Source organism: Manihot esculenta, chromosome 1 (assembly GCF_001659605.2).
Source record: "Manihot esculenta cultivar AM560-2 chromosome 1, M.esculenta_v8, whole genome shotgun sequence".
NCBI lineage: Eukaryota > Viridiplantae > Streptophyta > Magnoliopsida > Malpighiales > Euphorbiaceae > Manihot > Manihot esculenta.
Window position 1 is genome coordinate 38,271,599 of NC_035161.2, and position 17,143 is coordinate 38,288,741.

The window sequence follows — 17,143 nt, forward strand, 5'->3', positions numbered from 1 at the left end:
CTAAACTAAATAAAAATTTAATTCGTCTAAATTCATTTACTAAATAAAATAAATTTAAATTTCTTAATACTCAATTCGAATTCAAAATGAATAAAACTTGAATTCAGCTCAAGTTCAAAAAAATTTCAACGAACTAAACTTGAACTCTTTAAAATTTGGTTCGTTTATACTCCTAGATTTGTAATTATTTATATAAAAATGTTTACACATAAATATTAAAATTAAAATTTAGTTTAAAATTTTAAATTTAATTATTTGAATGATATTAGAATATTTTAAATTGTATAATTTTCAAACGATAAAAGACTCAAAATTCTTCCGTTGATTAAAAACAAAAGGAAATTCCAATGAATAGTATGGGTAAAAGCTTTTTTTAAAAAAAAAAAGGTCACAAGGCTCTTATTTCACACAGAATATTTTCAAGAAAATTTTCAAATATTTTAGCAGTTTGGACGTCAAAAAATATAAATAAAAATATTACTATTTACACAAGAGCTAATGAATTTTAAATATTTTTTAAAAAAATTATTTTTCTAAAGTATTATACATGAATTTTATTAATATTTTTAATTTTTAATATTATAATATTTTCCAATAAGATTAGGCTTTTTTTAAAAAAAATTTAAATATATTTTTTTAATATAAATCATCTAAGTATATAAAATTTAATAATTCAATTAATCTGAATTTATTTCAAATAAATTTATTAAGAGAATAAAAGGCTTCATTCTAATTTTTTTTAAAAGGAACATTAGACTTCCTATCTTAGCCGTTGAGCCTAAACCTAAATATTTTTCACGCAGAACAAATAGAGCCCGCAAACGTAGTGAATCAGTTAGTGGGTTTCTATAAGTTCGTCTCTATTCCTAAAACCAATCTCCTTCGTCTTCAGTAGTTACTAATGCTACCGCATTTCAACTAGTCTGTTAGAGAGAATCACCAAGATCTTTATTCGTCTTCTTCTTTATCTCCCCATTGATTTCACACTCTCATGGACGTTATCGTTTTGCAGCGTCAGCTTGCTGTCTACACAGCTTCTCTGTATTACGAGGTCAGTTTATATTCATGTATGAACTGCTGTGAGTATGATCCAATTTACTTCGTTCATCTCTGCGGAAAGTGTCTCCGGGAATATCTTATCTTTCTGAATAATTAGAATAGGATAAAATTACATCTCAGAAATAAAGACGATGATTTTTTTGAAGGAACAAATCAGAAATAAAGACGATGATTTTTTTGAAGGAACAAAGGATTTGTATGATATTATGTAGATGTTCCTACTATTGAATGAATTTCCGAGGGAATAATTTTTGTAGATAAATATTTTTCGGGTGTCTGTTTATGAGCTTTTTGTTTGTTTTGGTGAAGGGATATGTTGACAGTCAATTCACTCAGGTGCGGAAGCTGCAAGACGAGAGTAGTCCTAATTTCGTGACGGAGGTTGCTTCTCTCTTCTTTGCAGATTGTGAGAAGGCTCTTAACAACATGTCCAGAGCTTTGTGAGTTTTCTTTCTTACCCGTGTTCTTCTTTTCACTTTCTTGGATATCCCTTTTTTCAATTTTTTTTCTATTAATTTAAATGAACAATGTTTTTTTTTAACTTATAAAATTTTCATTTTCTTCTAATCATACATTATTTTATAAAAATTGGTCTGAATTTTTTTCTTGTGAAATAAGTCAACCAAATAGAGTTCTCTTCTTTGTTTTTTAGGTCGACTTTGGTAGCAGTGTTTACTTTGTTCGCGTGCATGTATGGAAATATTTTACTTAATTCATATTTTTTTTTTTGAGATAAATGCTCAGAGAAGCTAAGGATTTCAAACAGTTGGATTATCATGCTCAACAATTGAAGGGTAGTAGTATCAGGTATTTGTATATATCATTTAATTGGGCAATTTGATTCATTTATTTGTACTTTAGTCATTACTTAGACCACTTCCAACTGTTAAAGGGAATGGATAGTGCTGATCAGTAAATCCATTAAATAGTTGTGTTTTTGTGAAATAAACAACTACCATTTGAAACTTTGATGATGCTAGATCTGGTTTGCGAGATCATTTTACTTCCGTTTTGTGATAATGTATTCTCATTTGAGAGGGATCTTTTTCCTCTTCAGCTTGTTTCTTTTCTATAGCGTTCAATTTACAAAATTGCTTTCTATGGTTAACAGCTTTGGTGCAGCTAGAATTAAAGATGCATGCATTGCCTTCAGAACACATTGCGAGTCCCAAGACCGTGAATGGTGAGCTTGATTTAATAATTGTATTTCATATTTTTACCCCCTTACTTCAATGGATATTCATATGGTGTATTCAATTTGGACCCTTATTTTTCCCAATCACAAAACTTTTTTCATGTATTCAATAAAATTTGGTGTGTCGATTGGCCACAAGCATAAGAATAACCAATTTGATTACGTGTTTACAAATAAATTTTTTGAGGTTCTGAAAGTGGAAAGTTGCTCAAATGATTTGATAGTCTGGTCTTGATTGGAATTTGGAAGAGAGCTTTGTTTTAATTTCTGGCAATAACTAGTATTGGTAATTAGTTTTTGTCTTTTTAGGATTGAATTGTTTGCTTGTGTAAAATGATCATAGAAGGAGAATTGAATGTAAGTCGCTACAAACTTCTGTCCACATTCCATTATATGATATAAGGGTACAGACCTGGATGCATACTAGCCTTTTATTTTTGGTGGAATCCATTAATGGCTTGGCTGTGAAGGAACTTAATTGATGAAAAAATGTTCACGCAGGTGTTTGAGATGCCTTCAACAAGTGAATCATGAGTATGGTCAATTGAAGACGAGACTTCAAACTTTATTCAGGGTAAGTTGAGAAACTTCAAAAATGGCTGGCTGTCCTTTTAATGGTGTATCTCATTGGAAAATGCCATGTTAAGTACATATAATAAACTCTGAAACTCCATCTATGATCCATCTGTCTGCTGCACCACTTAACCTCATTTGATTAAGCTTCCAGTATGTACTGTGAAAAAGATCATTTATGAATACTAAAAGTACCTTTGGTATGGAGTTGAAGGAGAGTTAGGGTTGATTTTGGGTTAAAATTTACTTTAGGTTTATACCCAGAATGATATTGTATCAAATTAAATCTTAAAAACTCTCATTTTCTTTTATTTCTCATTTTATTATATCAAATATGAAAAATATTAATAAATTAATAATTAACCTCATTTCAATATTGAACAAATTTCATAAAATAATTTTTTTTAGACATAACTACTCCATGAAAAAATTGCACCATTGACCATTAACCATACGAAACATATCCTAAGTGAATTTTTTTTATCAAATTTAATGTTTCACCTGACCTCAGTCAGGTGTGTGCCTGTGCTCCTTTGTGTTTTAGCGCTTCTACTAAATATGAGTGTGGCATTCTCCCGCCTGCAATTGTGCTTCTCACTCTCGCTCTCTTTTTCCCTATGTGTTGGTCGCTGCAGCTGGAACAGCAGATTGTCGCATCTGGTGGATCAGTTTCTAAGTTTCGATGAGCAAATACTGATTTTATCCCGTAGCAACACATTTTGTAGCAGCCAGCAGTATTTAAAGTTTGAGCTTGAGCTACTTTGATATCCTGAAAGCTTATATATCAGGGGGCGACAATGTGAATAGTCATTACTTTAATTGCTAGCTAAACGTGTAATTTTGAGTAGACAAAATTCATCCTTTATTGCTATCAATAATCTGGAACTCAGCAAATGAATGACAGATGAATTTGTATAGAGTATTATTCCATTCACGCCATAGCTTCTATGTTGCCCTTCACATACACATTGCTTAGACCAGATCAGTAGCCATCAAAATGAATGATTAATTGCCTTTTTGATGTTTATATATTCATTGTCGTATGGAACAAGATATGCCTTGAATTTCAATAAACCCATGAAGGATAATGTTATGCCGCAGATTTCTAAGTAGGTCAACCCATGTTGTTATAAATTCTGAATGGCAATATGTGGTCCTGGATTGAATGAAGCAGTCTGGTTGCTACTTATAAAAGCTTTGCTATTGAGGAGACATGGTCCCGAGTTGCATTTGTGGCTGCAGCTTTTTTGTTGGAACGAGTTTAGTAAGGTGTGGAAATTTAATTAAGCGGATATTTTCTACTCAATTTGTTTTTTCTTGCCAAATTAAGTCTACCAACACTATATAATACTCCATTCATCTTCGTTAACTAAATTTACTCTCTTTTTTTTCACATAAATTTATAATTAATATAAATAAAATAGAAATTTATTAGGAATTTGATAAATAAATCATCTGTAATTTGAAACTGAAGAAAAAATATATATTTTTATGGGAGGGCGAGAGGTAGTATTTATATTTATTTTTCCTTCTCATTTATTTTAAATTATAAGTTATTTTATATTTAAAATGATAATTTATTCGTTAATTTACTAGTATATTTTATTTAATTTTTAATGGAAAGATTGAATAAAATTTTATTAATTTAATCAAATCAACAATAGTGTTTTAATTCATATAAAAACAAAAGTATATCTATAATCCTGATTATGAGATGGCATTTTGAATAAAACTAAAAGAGAGATATTAAAATAAAATCAAAACTGTTAAATAAGATTTAAAAATCCAATAATATTATAAATTTGATCCATACGTGCTCGACAATAACCAGAATGAGAAATGATCACCTGTAGATTGTTCCACAATTTTATAATCATATACTTACTGTTAGATCTGGCCGTCACCGGGTTAATATGGAATCGGTTTAAATTAAGGAGAAATTAATTAAATTTGTGATTAACTTAAATAGAAATAAAATTGGATCAGAACTAGTCAGTTAATTTTGAATTAAAATTGTAATTGAGTTGAAAATCGAAACAGGAAATCTGAAGATTTTACGGACTAATTGAGTTCATGCTTCCGCCAAATCAAAATCAACGATTTTAAACCAACATTTCTAAATTGTACTCACCACCCATGATCAGGTCTGCTGGTGTACAGGTAGGGTCACTATTCGGACCGAGTAGACATTATGATTTAGGGTTAATTATAAGTTGTAAACACAATAATTGGCGACTCCAAATCCACATTGTGATGAGATAATAATGAATTCAACATTAATAACATTTATCAATGAAATAAATGGAAAAAATCATGAAATGGTGTCCGCTTGAGGCACACTTTTTGTGAGGGAAATCGTGGGCTGCTAATTAAGAAGCTGCTTTAATGTGGATTTGGTGTTTAGTGGAGATTCCCCTACCTTAATCTTTCCTTTTTATTATTATTATTGTTATTTTAAAATGTATATTCCTTAATATACTCCTATTTATTTATTTAATTCTTAATATACTCATATTTATAATGTATTAATTACAATGATAATTTAAAAATGAAGTGTTTTAATTAAATTAATATTCCTTCTGTTTTATAAGATGTTTTAATTATTAATTATAGTTATAATAATCAATTTATAATTTAAATATATGTAAAAAAATAATAGATAATAATTTTGGGATATTAAAAAAATAAATAAAAAGAGTAATATTTTTTTAATTTATGTGACGAATATATAGATAAATAGAACATACAACCAAAAGGATAAATATTGTTGTATGAGAGGTTATGCTTGTGGTGTTCCATGTGGGAATTGGATATCCCAATAACTGCTCCTTAGGCATATAGCTGAGATGAATTAATATTTGCCAGCTCTATCATCACGGACTGGTGCAAGCAGGAGGCAATCAATAATAATCTCATCCTCTCTTTAATATTTCATTGCACAATCACCAAATCATCACCGCCGATATATCCCATGTCGTGGGGTAAATGGAATTCTCTCATCCAAGCACACACCCAATAGAAAAAGGCAAATCTTCACTCTTCACCCACGGCAATGAGTGGTTGTAGCTCATGTATTGACACCCAACAAAATCATTTATAGATGATGAGTAGGGGTTAATTGGGTTTGTTGGGTTTGGTGATGCAATCACTCTTTCCCATGCAAATTTACCACTCTGAGTGTGGACCCAAAATGCCTTCAAGCTCCTAAATTTAAAGCACAATTGTCTGTGTGTGTTCTGATGATTAGTGCTTTTTTCTTGGACCTCTTTCCCAATCACAATGAATTCCTACTTTTGATTAAAAAAAAAATAATAATGAAAAAGAAGGAGGGTTATGTGAATGGGTAGAAATTGAGATTAATCTCTCTAGCTTTGGACAGAAACTAACTAAATATATAAATCATAAAAAAGAAATAAGAATCCATTGCACATAGAAAGACAAAAAGAAGTACTTTGATGAACGACCGCCAGCTGGCTGCTGCTGCTGTGTGGGACTAGGGCTTTATTTCACTTTACGTGTCAAACACCTTCCTGCCCGTGATATAAATATCATGCAACCTTTCTTCACTTTATCCTTCAAACCGCTTCACCTGGGTGGTACGCCGCCGTTCCTTCCATCCTTCATAGGCATATGAACCTCGCCGTCACGTGACCCCCGCCTCCAGACCTAGTGGCATCCCGTACACGTAGGCTCGGACAAACGTTTCCCTCCGAACCAAAGCTTCCAAAAAAACATAAAATACACAAACAACCTTGTATGTAGCGCTCGAGGGACACATTACAACTGCAAGTGAAAGGAACGGAGGTGTGTGTGTGGTGGTGTCGTCTTCTCCCAGAAGCCAAATATAATGAAAAAAGCTATTTCCTTGAGAGAGGAAGATTCAATAACAAGACTCCCCTGTTTCCCTATTCTATTCTTGTTGCTTCCCTTCAAAGCCACTGTCTCTCTTTCTACAATCTTTTGATGCTGATAGTTTCACCATTAAAGCTTTCACGACATTTCCCACGAGAAATCACTTCGCTTCGCTTCTCTCACGGAAAAGCACTCTTCTCTTCTCTATACCTTACTTTTTTCTTCTCTATATAACCCTTCTCTTCACTCAACTTCTAATTACTATATGCTAATGGCAGACCACAAGTTTGGAGTTTTAGTTTCTTGCATTTTCTTGGTTTTCTCTCTTCTTCAATGTAAATTCTGTGCCCTTGCAATGTTGGACCCTATTGATTTCTTGGCTCTGCAATCCATTAGAAAGGGATTAGATGATATGCCGGGCTCCAACTTCTTCGCTTCCTGGGACTTTACTTCCGATCCTTGTAACTTTGCCGGTGTTTACTGTGATGTTGACAAGGTCATCTCTCTTAACCTCGGTGATCCAAGGGCTGGTTCTCCAGGTCTCATCGGTCACCTCGACCCCGCTATTGGTAAGCTCTCTGCTTTGGTTGAGTTCTCTGTTGTACCAGGCCGGATTATTGGTTTACTGCCGCCATCTATTTCGCAATTGAAAGACCTCCGTTTCCTCGCCATCAGCAGAAACTTCCTCTCCGGTGGGATTCCGTCAACTATAGGCCAGCTGCGCAATCTCAGAACTCTTGATCTCAGCTACAATCAGCTTAGCGGAGAGATTCCTCACTCAATCGGTACCATACCGGAATTATCGAATGTCATTCTCTGCCACAACCGCCTCTCCGGATGGGTCCCTCCATTTCTATCGCAGTCACTGACTCGGCTCGATTTGAAACACAACGAGCTCTCCGGTTCGCTTTCCCCATATTCTCTCCCTTCCTCGCTTCGTTACCTCTCTCTTTCATGGAATCGGCTCAGCGGACCCGTGGACCGGTTACTGTACCGGCTATACCAGCTAAACTACCTGGACCTAAGCATGAACCAGTTTAGTGGTATCATTCCGAGCCGAGTCTTCACATTTCCAATAACCAACCTCCAATTGCAGAGAAATCTATTCACCGGTCCGGTTCAACCGCTCCATCAGGTGACAATAGAGACCGTTGATCTTAGCTACAACAGATTATGGGGTCGAATATCGCCCATGCTCTCAACCGTACAAAATCTGTACCTGAACAATAACCGGTTTACCGGTAAAGTGCCAGGGAGTTTCGTGGACAGTTTAATGGCGGCGAGTATAAGAATATTGTACTTGCAGCACAATTATCTAACGGGGATTGAGATTAATCCGGCGGTTGATATTCCATTAAGCAGCTCGTTGTGTTTGCAGTATAATTGTATGGTCCCGCCCGTACAGACGTCGTGCCCGTTGAAGGCAGGGAAACAGAAGACTAGACCAACAGCAGAGTGCAGCGAGTGGAATGGGTAAAGTTGCAATTATGGAAAATATGAAGGGTACAAAGATATTCATATTCAAATATTTTTTTTAAAATGCAATCTTAATTTTGGTAAATGATGAAAATAAGGGAGATCATATTTTGATGAGAAAATTTTATTAATTTTTGGTAATGTCAATACTAATTGAAGGTTTCTTATTTACCTTAAAGGGACGTATGGATGGATGCTTTTTCTTTCCTCTTTCTCACGCTATTCTAATTATCAAGTTATTATTAAAACTAATAAAATTTACTTTTTCAATTCATATTATATTAAAAAATTAATAAATAAATTGTATTTTTTTCAACTAAATTATCATATTGAAAAGGAAAGTGAATATATATTCATTTATAAATTTAGTTTAAAATATTTAGATGAAAGATTTTGACAAGTTAATTAAATTTGATTTATTCAAAAAAAAGAAAAGAAAGGTGGAGACGGTCCTGTCTCATGAGGTTTTCAAAGGCTGCTGGCTCAGCTTTTTTACTTTTTGAGGCAGCTTTCACTACATCTTCTGAAGCTGAACTAACATTCATCACTCACCTGGAAGTCTTCATGATATCCCCCCCCCCCCTCCCTTTTCATCTGTCCTGATTTGCATAATCATTGCCATTGAGATTTAAAAAGAAAAAAGAAAACCCCATTAAAGCAAATCTTAAAACAAAAACATTAGGATGATGAGTTATGGGTTAAAATCACATACCACTTGTTGTTCATGTTCAGGCAGTTGTAAAGGGCTATGTTAAAAAATGAGAAAAATGGGGATTAGGTTTAGAGGCACATGATGCAGCAGACCAAAATCCATCGCTTAGCCCAAGGCTCAATCTTACGGACTATTTCACTTTTTAAACTGACTTGTTGTGTAGGTTTAGTTGGGAATTTCCCACAGTCAATCTGTGTAAAGATTTTAAAAATACCCACTTCCCTATGGCTTTACTTGCTCCCCCTTCTTTTATTAAACTCAATGTGTTTTCTTTATTTGTTTGTCCCCTTTGGAAGATTCATGTCATTTCATTTCATTCTTAAAAGTCAAAATTAGCGTTTACATAACGTTTAAATATAAAATTTTATTTATTTTTAATTAAAAATAATATTTATACAAATCCATCAATTGAATTTAACTATAGATATAATTAATAGTTTACTAACAGATGAAAGTTTATATTAATTTATATACATTAGATATTTGGTAAATTATATATAATTATTATTATTAATAGGTAAAATAATTAATATATATATGTATATTATATTATTTAAAAATTTATCAGCTGTTTTCAAATATATAAAATTAGCATCTTATCCCATAGTAATTAAAAAGTAAATATTCCAACATACAAAGCAAAGCCAGCCCAATTAATTAAAGTGCATAAGTTAGATTCTGCTTCTATTTTCCCATTAACAAGAAGAATGCCAAGTCATATATATATTAGGATAAATGGTCTCCCAACTTCTCATTTTGTCACAAAAATATATATCAACTTTAATATTATGCGTAATGGCAAGGTTACAGGTTAAAAAAAAATTTTAATTATATATTTTTTTATTTATAATTTTATTATTTATGTAATATTTTAATCAACATTATTAATATTAATTTATTAAAAATATTAAAATACTAGAAACCTTAATTACATATTAATAATTTTACAAAATATTAATAAATTAATATAAAATTATAGCATTTTATTTTAATATTCAAAAAATAATTAATTTTACTAGTGAATATAATATAATAGCTTATCTATTTAATTGTACAATAATGAAGAAATAAAAAGAAAAGAGAAGAAAAGGATAATGTCATTTAATTCAAGTAGGAGCCCTCAACTCAAGTCTCTTATTGGTAAGGTCTTTTTTTTATAGATGCAGCAGTTGCAATCAACAAAACCTACATCGCAACGTATAACGAGCGGTCTATACTCACATATTAATTCGATAGGAAGTGCATTTGAATAAATTTGAAATATTTTAGATTCTGTTTCGATTTCCAATTTCAGTTTAAAACAGAAAATAAAAAGGGAGTGGCCCGTATAAACCCAAAAGAGAACATCCAACTAGCCCAATTCAAAGCCCAAACCACAGTCCAGCCCGAATCTAGAATCAAAGCAGCCAAAAAACCCAACCCAACCCATTCATTGACTAAGCCATTATTATTTCTAACATAATGTTATGGGCCTCTAGCTCCTGCTAATGATCATCTGATTATATGTATAGCTTCAACAGGGGGCCTCTCCTCTCCTCTCCTCTCCACTTGAGAGTCATAAACACTGCATATTAGAAGAAAAATCAAGAAGAATATGCAAGGTCCTTATTTTAATTAATTGATGTAGTAATGGATTACAAAAAAAAAAATTAATTTTATAGGATTTTCAGACATAATAATATCATTGAAATAAAAATAAAAACAAGAAATTAGTTTTAAGCATGACACACTCCTTTGATATTGGGAACCAAGAAATTTTCTCGTCCAGCCCACTCTCTAAACAAAGCCCAATCAAGCCCAGAGTTGGGTCTTCTTTGGATCCCCGTTTTATTTCCAACCCATACCCGGGAATAGCTTCTGAGAGGGATGCACTACTCTCGACCATCGAGGAGTCCCATCAGCATCGCTCCTCTCCAAATCCCCTCGCCTTAAACATCTCATCAATTCTTTTGATAAACCCTCCTAAAACCCTCGAAAGCTACAATTTGGAACTATGCCAATTACCAGGCAATGAAGAGAGCGTTCAAAATCTCGGATGCAGCCCAAGCAGAGCTGCTTTGCCGGCACAGATCCCCTACTGTCTCCCTTACTTTGGCCACTTTCCCCTTCGGCCTCATCAATTCCCCAGTTTGCAGACTTGCCCGCTTGCAGACTCACACTTCGGCGCCCCTCAATTTGTTCCCTTCCATTATTCCGCTTTTTTCCGACAAGCTCTCTCAAGTTGAAACCAAAGCCAGGCAGGATTTGAACGAAAAGGTGTCTCTTTTGCGGGATGAATTGGTTCAACATGTTGGGGATTTTGATAAGGTTACTGGGCTTTTGGAGGAGAAGGGTGACTCGTTGTTTAGGAGGTATTTCGATGGATCCGCTTTTATTGAACTCCTGAAGCAGTTGATGTCTTGGCGTCACTTAGCCATAGAGGTATTGTTTTGCATCTATTTTACTGTGTTTCCTTTTTCTTGTTTGGCTTTCTTAGTATTTATCTCTGGTTGTTCTTTGTTTTGTTTCTCGATCAGCAAGCCCATTCATTTGTATGTTTAAGCTGATATGTTATTGGGAGCATCTGCACTTGTCTGAATTTTCTTTTCATTACTTTTTGGAAATTTCTTTGGAATGGCTTATACACAGTAATCTTTTTGTTTGAAATTGTCCCATTAGACTGTTACATATGTTTCTTCATCAAAAGATACCGAGATTTAGGTTTCATTTAAAGCACAATGGGGTAGATTCAACCGATTTACATAAGGATGAGGATGTTCGCAGGATTCTTATTTTTGTGAGAAAGTTTTTGGACTGTTGCAATAGATTGAAACTACATAAGATTTGGGCTAGAAACACAAAAATATATTAACTACGAGCTCCTTGCATATTTGGGTGATGGATTTTGTTTTCTTATCTTTGAAGTGTAGATGCACATTTAAAAGTTTGTTTTCAGGTCTTAAGTTGGAGAAGAAAACAAGCTGAGAGGAGCAATCCGATGAAACCAGAGGAGTATGCCAAGTGTATTGCAGTTGCTGGTAGAGCTAAGAATATTGATCTTGCAGTTGAGCTGTTTGCTGAGGCTAGTAGCAAGCGTGCTAAGAAAACTTGTACATATAACGCATTGATGGGTGCCTACATGTACAATGGTCATACTGATAAATGTCAGTCATTGTTCCGTGACTTGAAAAAGGAAGTAGATTTTGGTCCTTCAGTTGTAACATATAACATTCTTATATCAGTCTATGGTCGGTCATTACTGATTGATCACATGGAGGCAACATTCGAGGAGTTAAAGTGCTTAAATATCTTGCCAAACTTGATCACGTACAATAATTTAATTGCTGGTTACGTCACTGCTTGGATGTGGGATAGTATGGAAAATACTTTTCAGATGATGAAGGAAGGTCCTGTTAAGCCTGATCTTAATACCTACTTGCTAATGCTACGAGGCTATGCACATTCTGGGAATTTAGAAAAGATGGAAAAGACATATGAATTGGTAAAAGATCATGTAAACATCAATGAAAGGCCATTGATCAGGGCCATGATTTGTGCATATTGTAAAAGTTCAATCAAAGAAAGAATCAAAAAGATTGAGGCACTATTGAAGCTTATTCCGGTGGAGGAATATAGACCTTGGTTGAATATATTGTTGATTGGGGTTTATTCAAAGAATGATCTTTTAGAGGAAATGGAGAACTTTATCAATGAGGCATTCCAGCGACAAACCACTGTAACAACCATCAGAGTGATGCGGAGCATTATTACATGCTATTTTAGATGCAATGCAGTTGACAGGCTTGCAGCCTTTGTAAAACGCGCTGAATATGCAGGATGGAAAATCTGTCGCTCTCTATATCATTGTAAAATGGTTATGTATGCATCACAAAAGCGCCTAGATGAGATGGAGAGGGTCCTTGATGAGATGGAGAACTTCAACTTGGACCGCACAAAAAAGACATTTGTGATATTGTACAATGCCTATTTAAACTGTGGTCAAAGGGATAAGGTTGAGCAAGTAATAGCTTTGATGTACAAGCATGGACATGGGATTCCTCTAGGTGCATCTCCATCATAATAACCTGCTAACATGGTCGCATACCATGCATCGCAAACTGCAGAAGGCATTCAGCTGATTGTGTGAATGGTTCATCAAAACTTAATATTGGATTGAAATTTCCAGTAATTCATAGGTACACAGAGTTTGATACTGGCCCTCATCTATTTTTGTTTTAATCTTGTTATGTCGTATATATCTATCATATCAGTTTGAAATTTTCTGATACTGGCTGATAGTTCATATTCTTTCTTATGTTGCAAGCATATACATGGATCTTCTCAATTACGAACTATACCTAGGACCAGTTGGTATGCAAGGAGACCTATGTATTGCATTTTGAACTTTTAAGCTCATAGGATGAGATTGCCTAAGGTATAGGTAATTTGTGCATCCTTTAGGCCACCACTTGCAATCTTTAAGTACGGTAGTTAAACTATTCTACTTCTCATCAAAGAGCACCCCTTCCTACAAAAACTTTATTGAGAGCATAATAAATTTTGATCTTAACAATGCCATTATGACTGCAAAATTACATTGCCTTCGTATTTGGGTGAGATGATCATGTCTAGTTTTGGCATCAAGTGTTAACACAGTTTTCTAATCCCCATCCCCCATTATTTTCCACTTTCTGTTTTTATTGTGATTTATATTGTTTATTTCTTGAGGAAAGGATACATTGTCCTTCACTTTCTTTCTTCCTTACGATCAAAATCTTTTTTGTTTATCCTAAAATTGCTGCTATCCATCAATCCCCTATTCTTTATTTTACGTCCAAATAAAGATATTTTATTTTAAGTTTGTAACCTTGGAACCACTTCGGTCATCTATATTCTCCAACTGAACTCGCTTATTTTCTAATGCATCTTCTTTCCATTCCTCTTCCCCACTTTCAGCAAGTATTGTTATTTTTCAATTAATCATGTCAGATTGTCAACCTGGCTTTGTATGTAATATTAGGGGATTTCCTAAGCATCTAATTGGACTTATGCTTTGTATATACAAGCTCACTTCCTTTTACTGGAAAATGAAGGAGAGAGCGCATGCAGAAAGATCTCCTTTCTTGGCACTGATGCACCCTCAGATATGGTTTTAATAAGGTTGGAAAATATTGCAATGGTCTTTCCAAAGTTAGTTTGTGTTTTTGCTATTATATGATTTCGTGATAAGGTTGTAAATTATTGCAATGGTCATTCCAAAGTTAGTTTATGAATTTTTGCTATTATATGATTTGTTAGAAGTATAGATGAATCAGTATGCTTTTCAAATTGGAAGCTGGAATGTTACTTATCTGTAGTAAAAAGATACTTTTACCAATAATGTTTGGCGACATCCTTTTAATCCTGATGAGAAAAAATGTAATACGGTGGATAAAGTCTTTGTGTATTGAACATCATCTCTCTCTCTCTCTCTCTCAGAGGATGCTCCAGAATATGTATTGCTTTCTTCCTGCTAGGTCTCTCCTTCGTTCCTTCTTAAGACTACATAAAATGTTGCATAACCTGTATTTGAAATAAGAAATGTTGATTCTCTCCCTTTCTGTCTTGGTTGGCTTGATATTTAATTGATGTATACAATGCAGAAAACTTGGTGTTTTGTGTGATGGACAATGACTGCGAGACTGCTGAATGCTCACGGAAACTGAAATGAAATTCAGCAAGAAGTGGCAGGGTGGTGTGTTTTTTTGTCATGATTCCTGCCTAGCGTCCTGTATCCTGCCTAGATTGACTAAATTATGTTAATACTACAAAAGCTGAGAATAGGGTGAACTTTTGCCTTTGGTTCTGGCTGCCGTACATTAAGGTTAACCTTGTAAGAGATACTATTGTTTGCTCATCATCACGCTCAAACAAAATCCTAGCTGGTGGGCTGAATTTATCCATTGAGTTGAGTTTTGTAGTTTACAACTGAATAAATCAACAATTTTAGTTTTTTCAATTGCTGAAGTTGTCATGTAGAATATTATCCGATATTCTGGAACCTTGTATTTTACCAATTTAGACACGTTTTTTCTCTTTTTTCCTGCATGTGCAAACATGTTTTTTTTTCAAGTGATGCTGGAGTACTTTCAGGGTGGTGAGGAGTTAAAGTTTGCTGGGGTAGATCGTGTTTTGCTGATGTTTTCAATTTCATAATGATGATGACGAAGATCAGTGCTTTAAGAGGGCCTATAGTCGAATCATTTTTGTGGAAATGTTTATTGACAGTTACGTTGGATTGTGAATTGCAGCAGTTGGCACTGCAAAGACGCTATTAAGCTGGTAACTTGAACAATGAATGATGTCTGAATTCTAATCTCTCATGAGATGTTTGTATATTCTTGATCGGCAAACTCTAAGTTGCTTTCAGGATCCTTTGTTGAACTTAGCTTCATAACTCGCTTTTGGCAAAGAAACCCCTTTTCCATCCCCAGCACAGTCAGACCCAATTGAAACTCCAAACATGTTGGTTTATTCTGTGCGAGAATTGAGAGTGATGGGAGTGTTGGTTTATTCTGTTTGTACAGTTGTGTGAAAATTTCAGCTCCTTGTGAGAAGAAGATGGTGGCTGACGGGGTGAGGTCTGAAAAGTTAATAGGGCAGCTGAGCCAATGAGAAGACCCCTACCATTGCTTCACTCCGCAGAAAACAAAGTTTTCCGTCTATTATATCTGTCTTTCATTGGTAATTGCTTTTTCTCATTCCAGAAGCTTTACTGAATTATACACTATGATAATATATTATTCCTGCCGTTCTGGAAATTTTATCTATTTTTATTTTTTAATTATCTTATAATTATTATTTATTTATTTTTACATTATAATAATAGATAAATTAATTATTATAATTTTATTTTATTTTATTTTTAAAAAATCTTTCAAAACTATCTCTTACTATTTATTATGGGAGTGAAAAAATAATATTTATCATTTGAAACTTGATTAGTAAAATGAATTTTATTAAGTATACAAAAATATTACGTTTTTGTATTGATAATTAAATGAGGGATATTGATTTCTCTATACATCCTTCTTACCTTGGCTGCTCTTCTATGCTTTTTTGATTAAATTTGTATCGTGAACTTAAAATCTCTAATTTTTAAAATGACTTTAATATCACTGTGCTAAAGTTTTTTATTTTTTATATTTTTAATTGCAATATATCAAGTATATTGTATTGTTGTAAAGATGTGTCTTTAGGTATGAATCACTAGATTTTAAGTAGCCATGTAAATTATTATTTTATATATTTTAATTTTAATACTTAATAATAATTATTTAAAGTAGTAAATGTATTGCGTTTTAGGTTATTATATATATATTTTAATCCAACAATCCTCATCATTGATGAATTAGATAAAATTCCCTTTTTTTTAAAATTAATTTTGCATGATTATGGGCCATACTAACAGATGGAAGTAACTTTTTGCTCTTTAATTCATAATCAAATCAATAATCATATTTGTCCGTGCCTTGTTAATTTCCCAATTTAAAAATTTACTCCCAAGTTTGAATTGAATCTCTTTTTTTGTATTATTAATTTGAACACAAAAAGTTAAAAACGTAATAAATTGAATATTCCTAATAATTTCATCGGTAAAAATTCAAACTTTAACCTAAAGTCAATCCACGTGGAAATATATTTAATAATTATTAAATTAAATTTTTTAATAAAACTTAATTTAATTAACATTTATATTTTAAAATTTAGTAAATAGTAAATTATTTTGATAAGATTAGTATTATTTATTTTCTCTATTTTTTTATTCATTTTTTCTTTATTCTCTAATGACGTATAATTATAATTATTTTTGGCTCTACGTACCTCCTGCTATAGCTACATTTAGCTGTATGTATGGTATATTATGCTCTTTTCCATTATCAGATAACTATTTAATTCTATCTGTTACTACGTGGACACGATCTTAAATGTTATGAGATCTATTAACTTATGAATTTAGCAGATTAATCAAGTTAGGCCTTTCATATATAAGTTTGAAATCGATTATCCACTTCATTGATAACTTTATCATCTGTTCAGTAGTGCTTTAGGAGTAGAAAAAACGATTTTATTCATATTTTAGACATAACAGTTACATTGTATATTTTTATGGAAAATATCCCTTTAGATTTTAGGTGATGAATGTTCCAGACGTGAGATTCTGAATATTCCTGCAGATTTTCGATTGTGTATATTCCGGGTCTAATGATTTTGGCAATTACGAATAGTCCTTTTCAGATTGACACTAATTTTTCAAC

At 33.1% G+C, this 17,143-nt stretch overlaps 3 protein-coding genes across 5 annotated transcripts; all 3 read left to right on the forward strand.

The window, feature by feature from the left end:
• The first annotated feature begins 991 nt into the window (after positions 1–991).
• Positions 992–3,513, forward strand: LOC110616601 (histidine-containing phosphotransfer protein 5). Its single transcript, XM_021759028.2, has 6 exons — positions 992–1,051; positions 1,369–1,499; positions 1,804–1,866; positions 2,171–2,242; positions 2,756–2,828; positions 3,463–3,513. Exons 1-6 carry the CDS (start codon positions 992–994, stop codon positions 3,511–3,513), a joined length of 450 nt encoding a protein of 149 aa, XP_021614720.1.
• Positions 3,514–6,397: 2,884 nt separating this feature from the next.
• LOC110620303 (LRR receptor-like serine/threonine-protein kinase ER1) lies at positions 6,398–8,328 on the forward strand. The gene has a single exon (XM_021763994.2). It carries the CDS (start codon positions 6,945–6,947, stop codon positions 8,154–8,156), a length of 1,212 nt encoding a protein of 403 aa, XP_021619686.1. The 5' UTR covers positions 6,398–6,944; the 3' UTR covers positions 8,157–8,328.
• Positions 8,329–10,717: 2,389 nt separating this feature from the next.
• On the forward strand, positions 10,718–14,927 carry LOC110611998 (pentatricopeptide repeat-containing protein At2g30780). 3 transcript variants are annotated; one of them, XM_021752618.2, is made up of 4 exons: positions 10,718–11,288; positions 11,803–13,042; positions 13,913–14,006; positions 14,489–14,927. In XM_021752618.2, the coding sequence occupies exons 1-2, from the start codon at positions 10,878–10,880 to the stop codon at positions 12,925–12,927; spliced, it is 1,536 nt and encodes a 511-aa protein (XP_021608310.1). In that variant the 5' UTR covers positions 10,718–10,877; the 3' UTR covers positions 12,928–13,042; positions 13,913–14,006; positions 14,489–14,927. The 3 variants fall into 3 exon arrangements, with proteins under 3 accessions (XP_021608310.1, XP_021608318.1, XP_021608300.1); XM_021752626.2 differs by having other exon boundaries at positions 13,940–14,006; XM_021752608.2 differs by lacking the exon at positions 13,913–14,006.
• Positions 14,928–17,143: the final 2,216 nt, after the last annotated feature.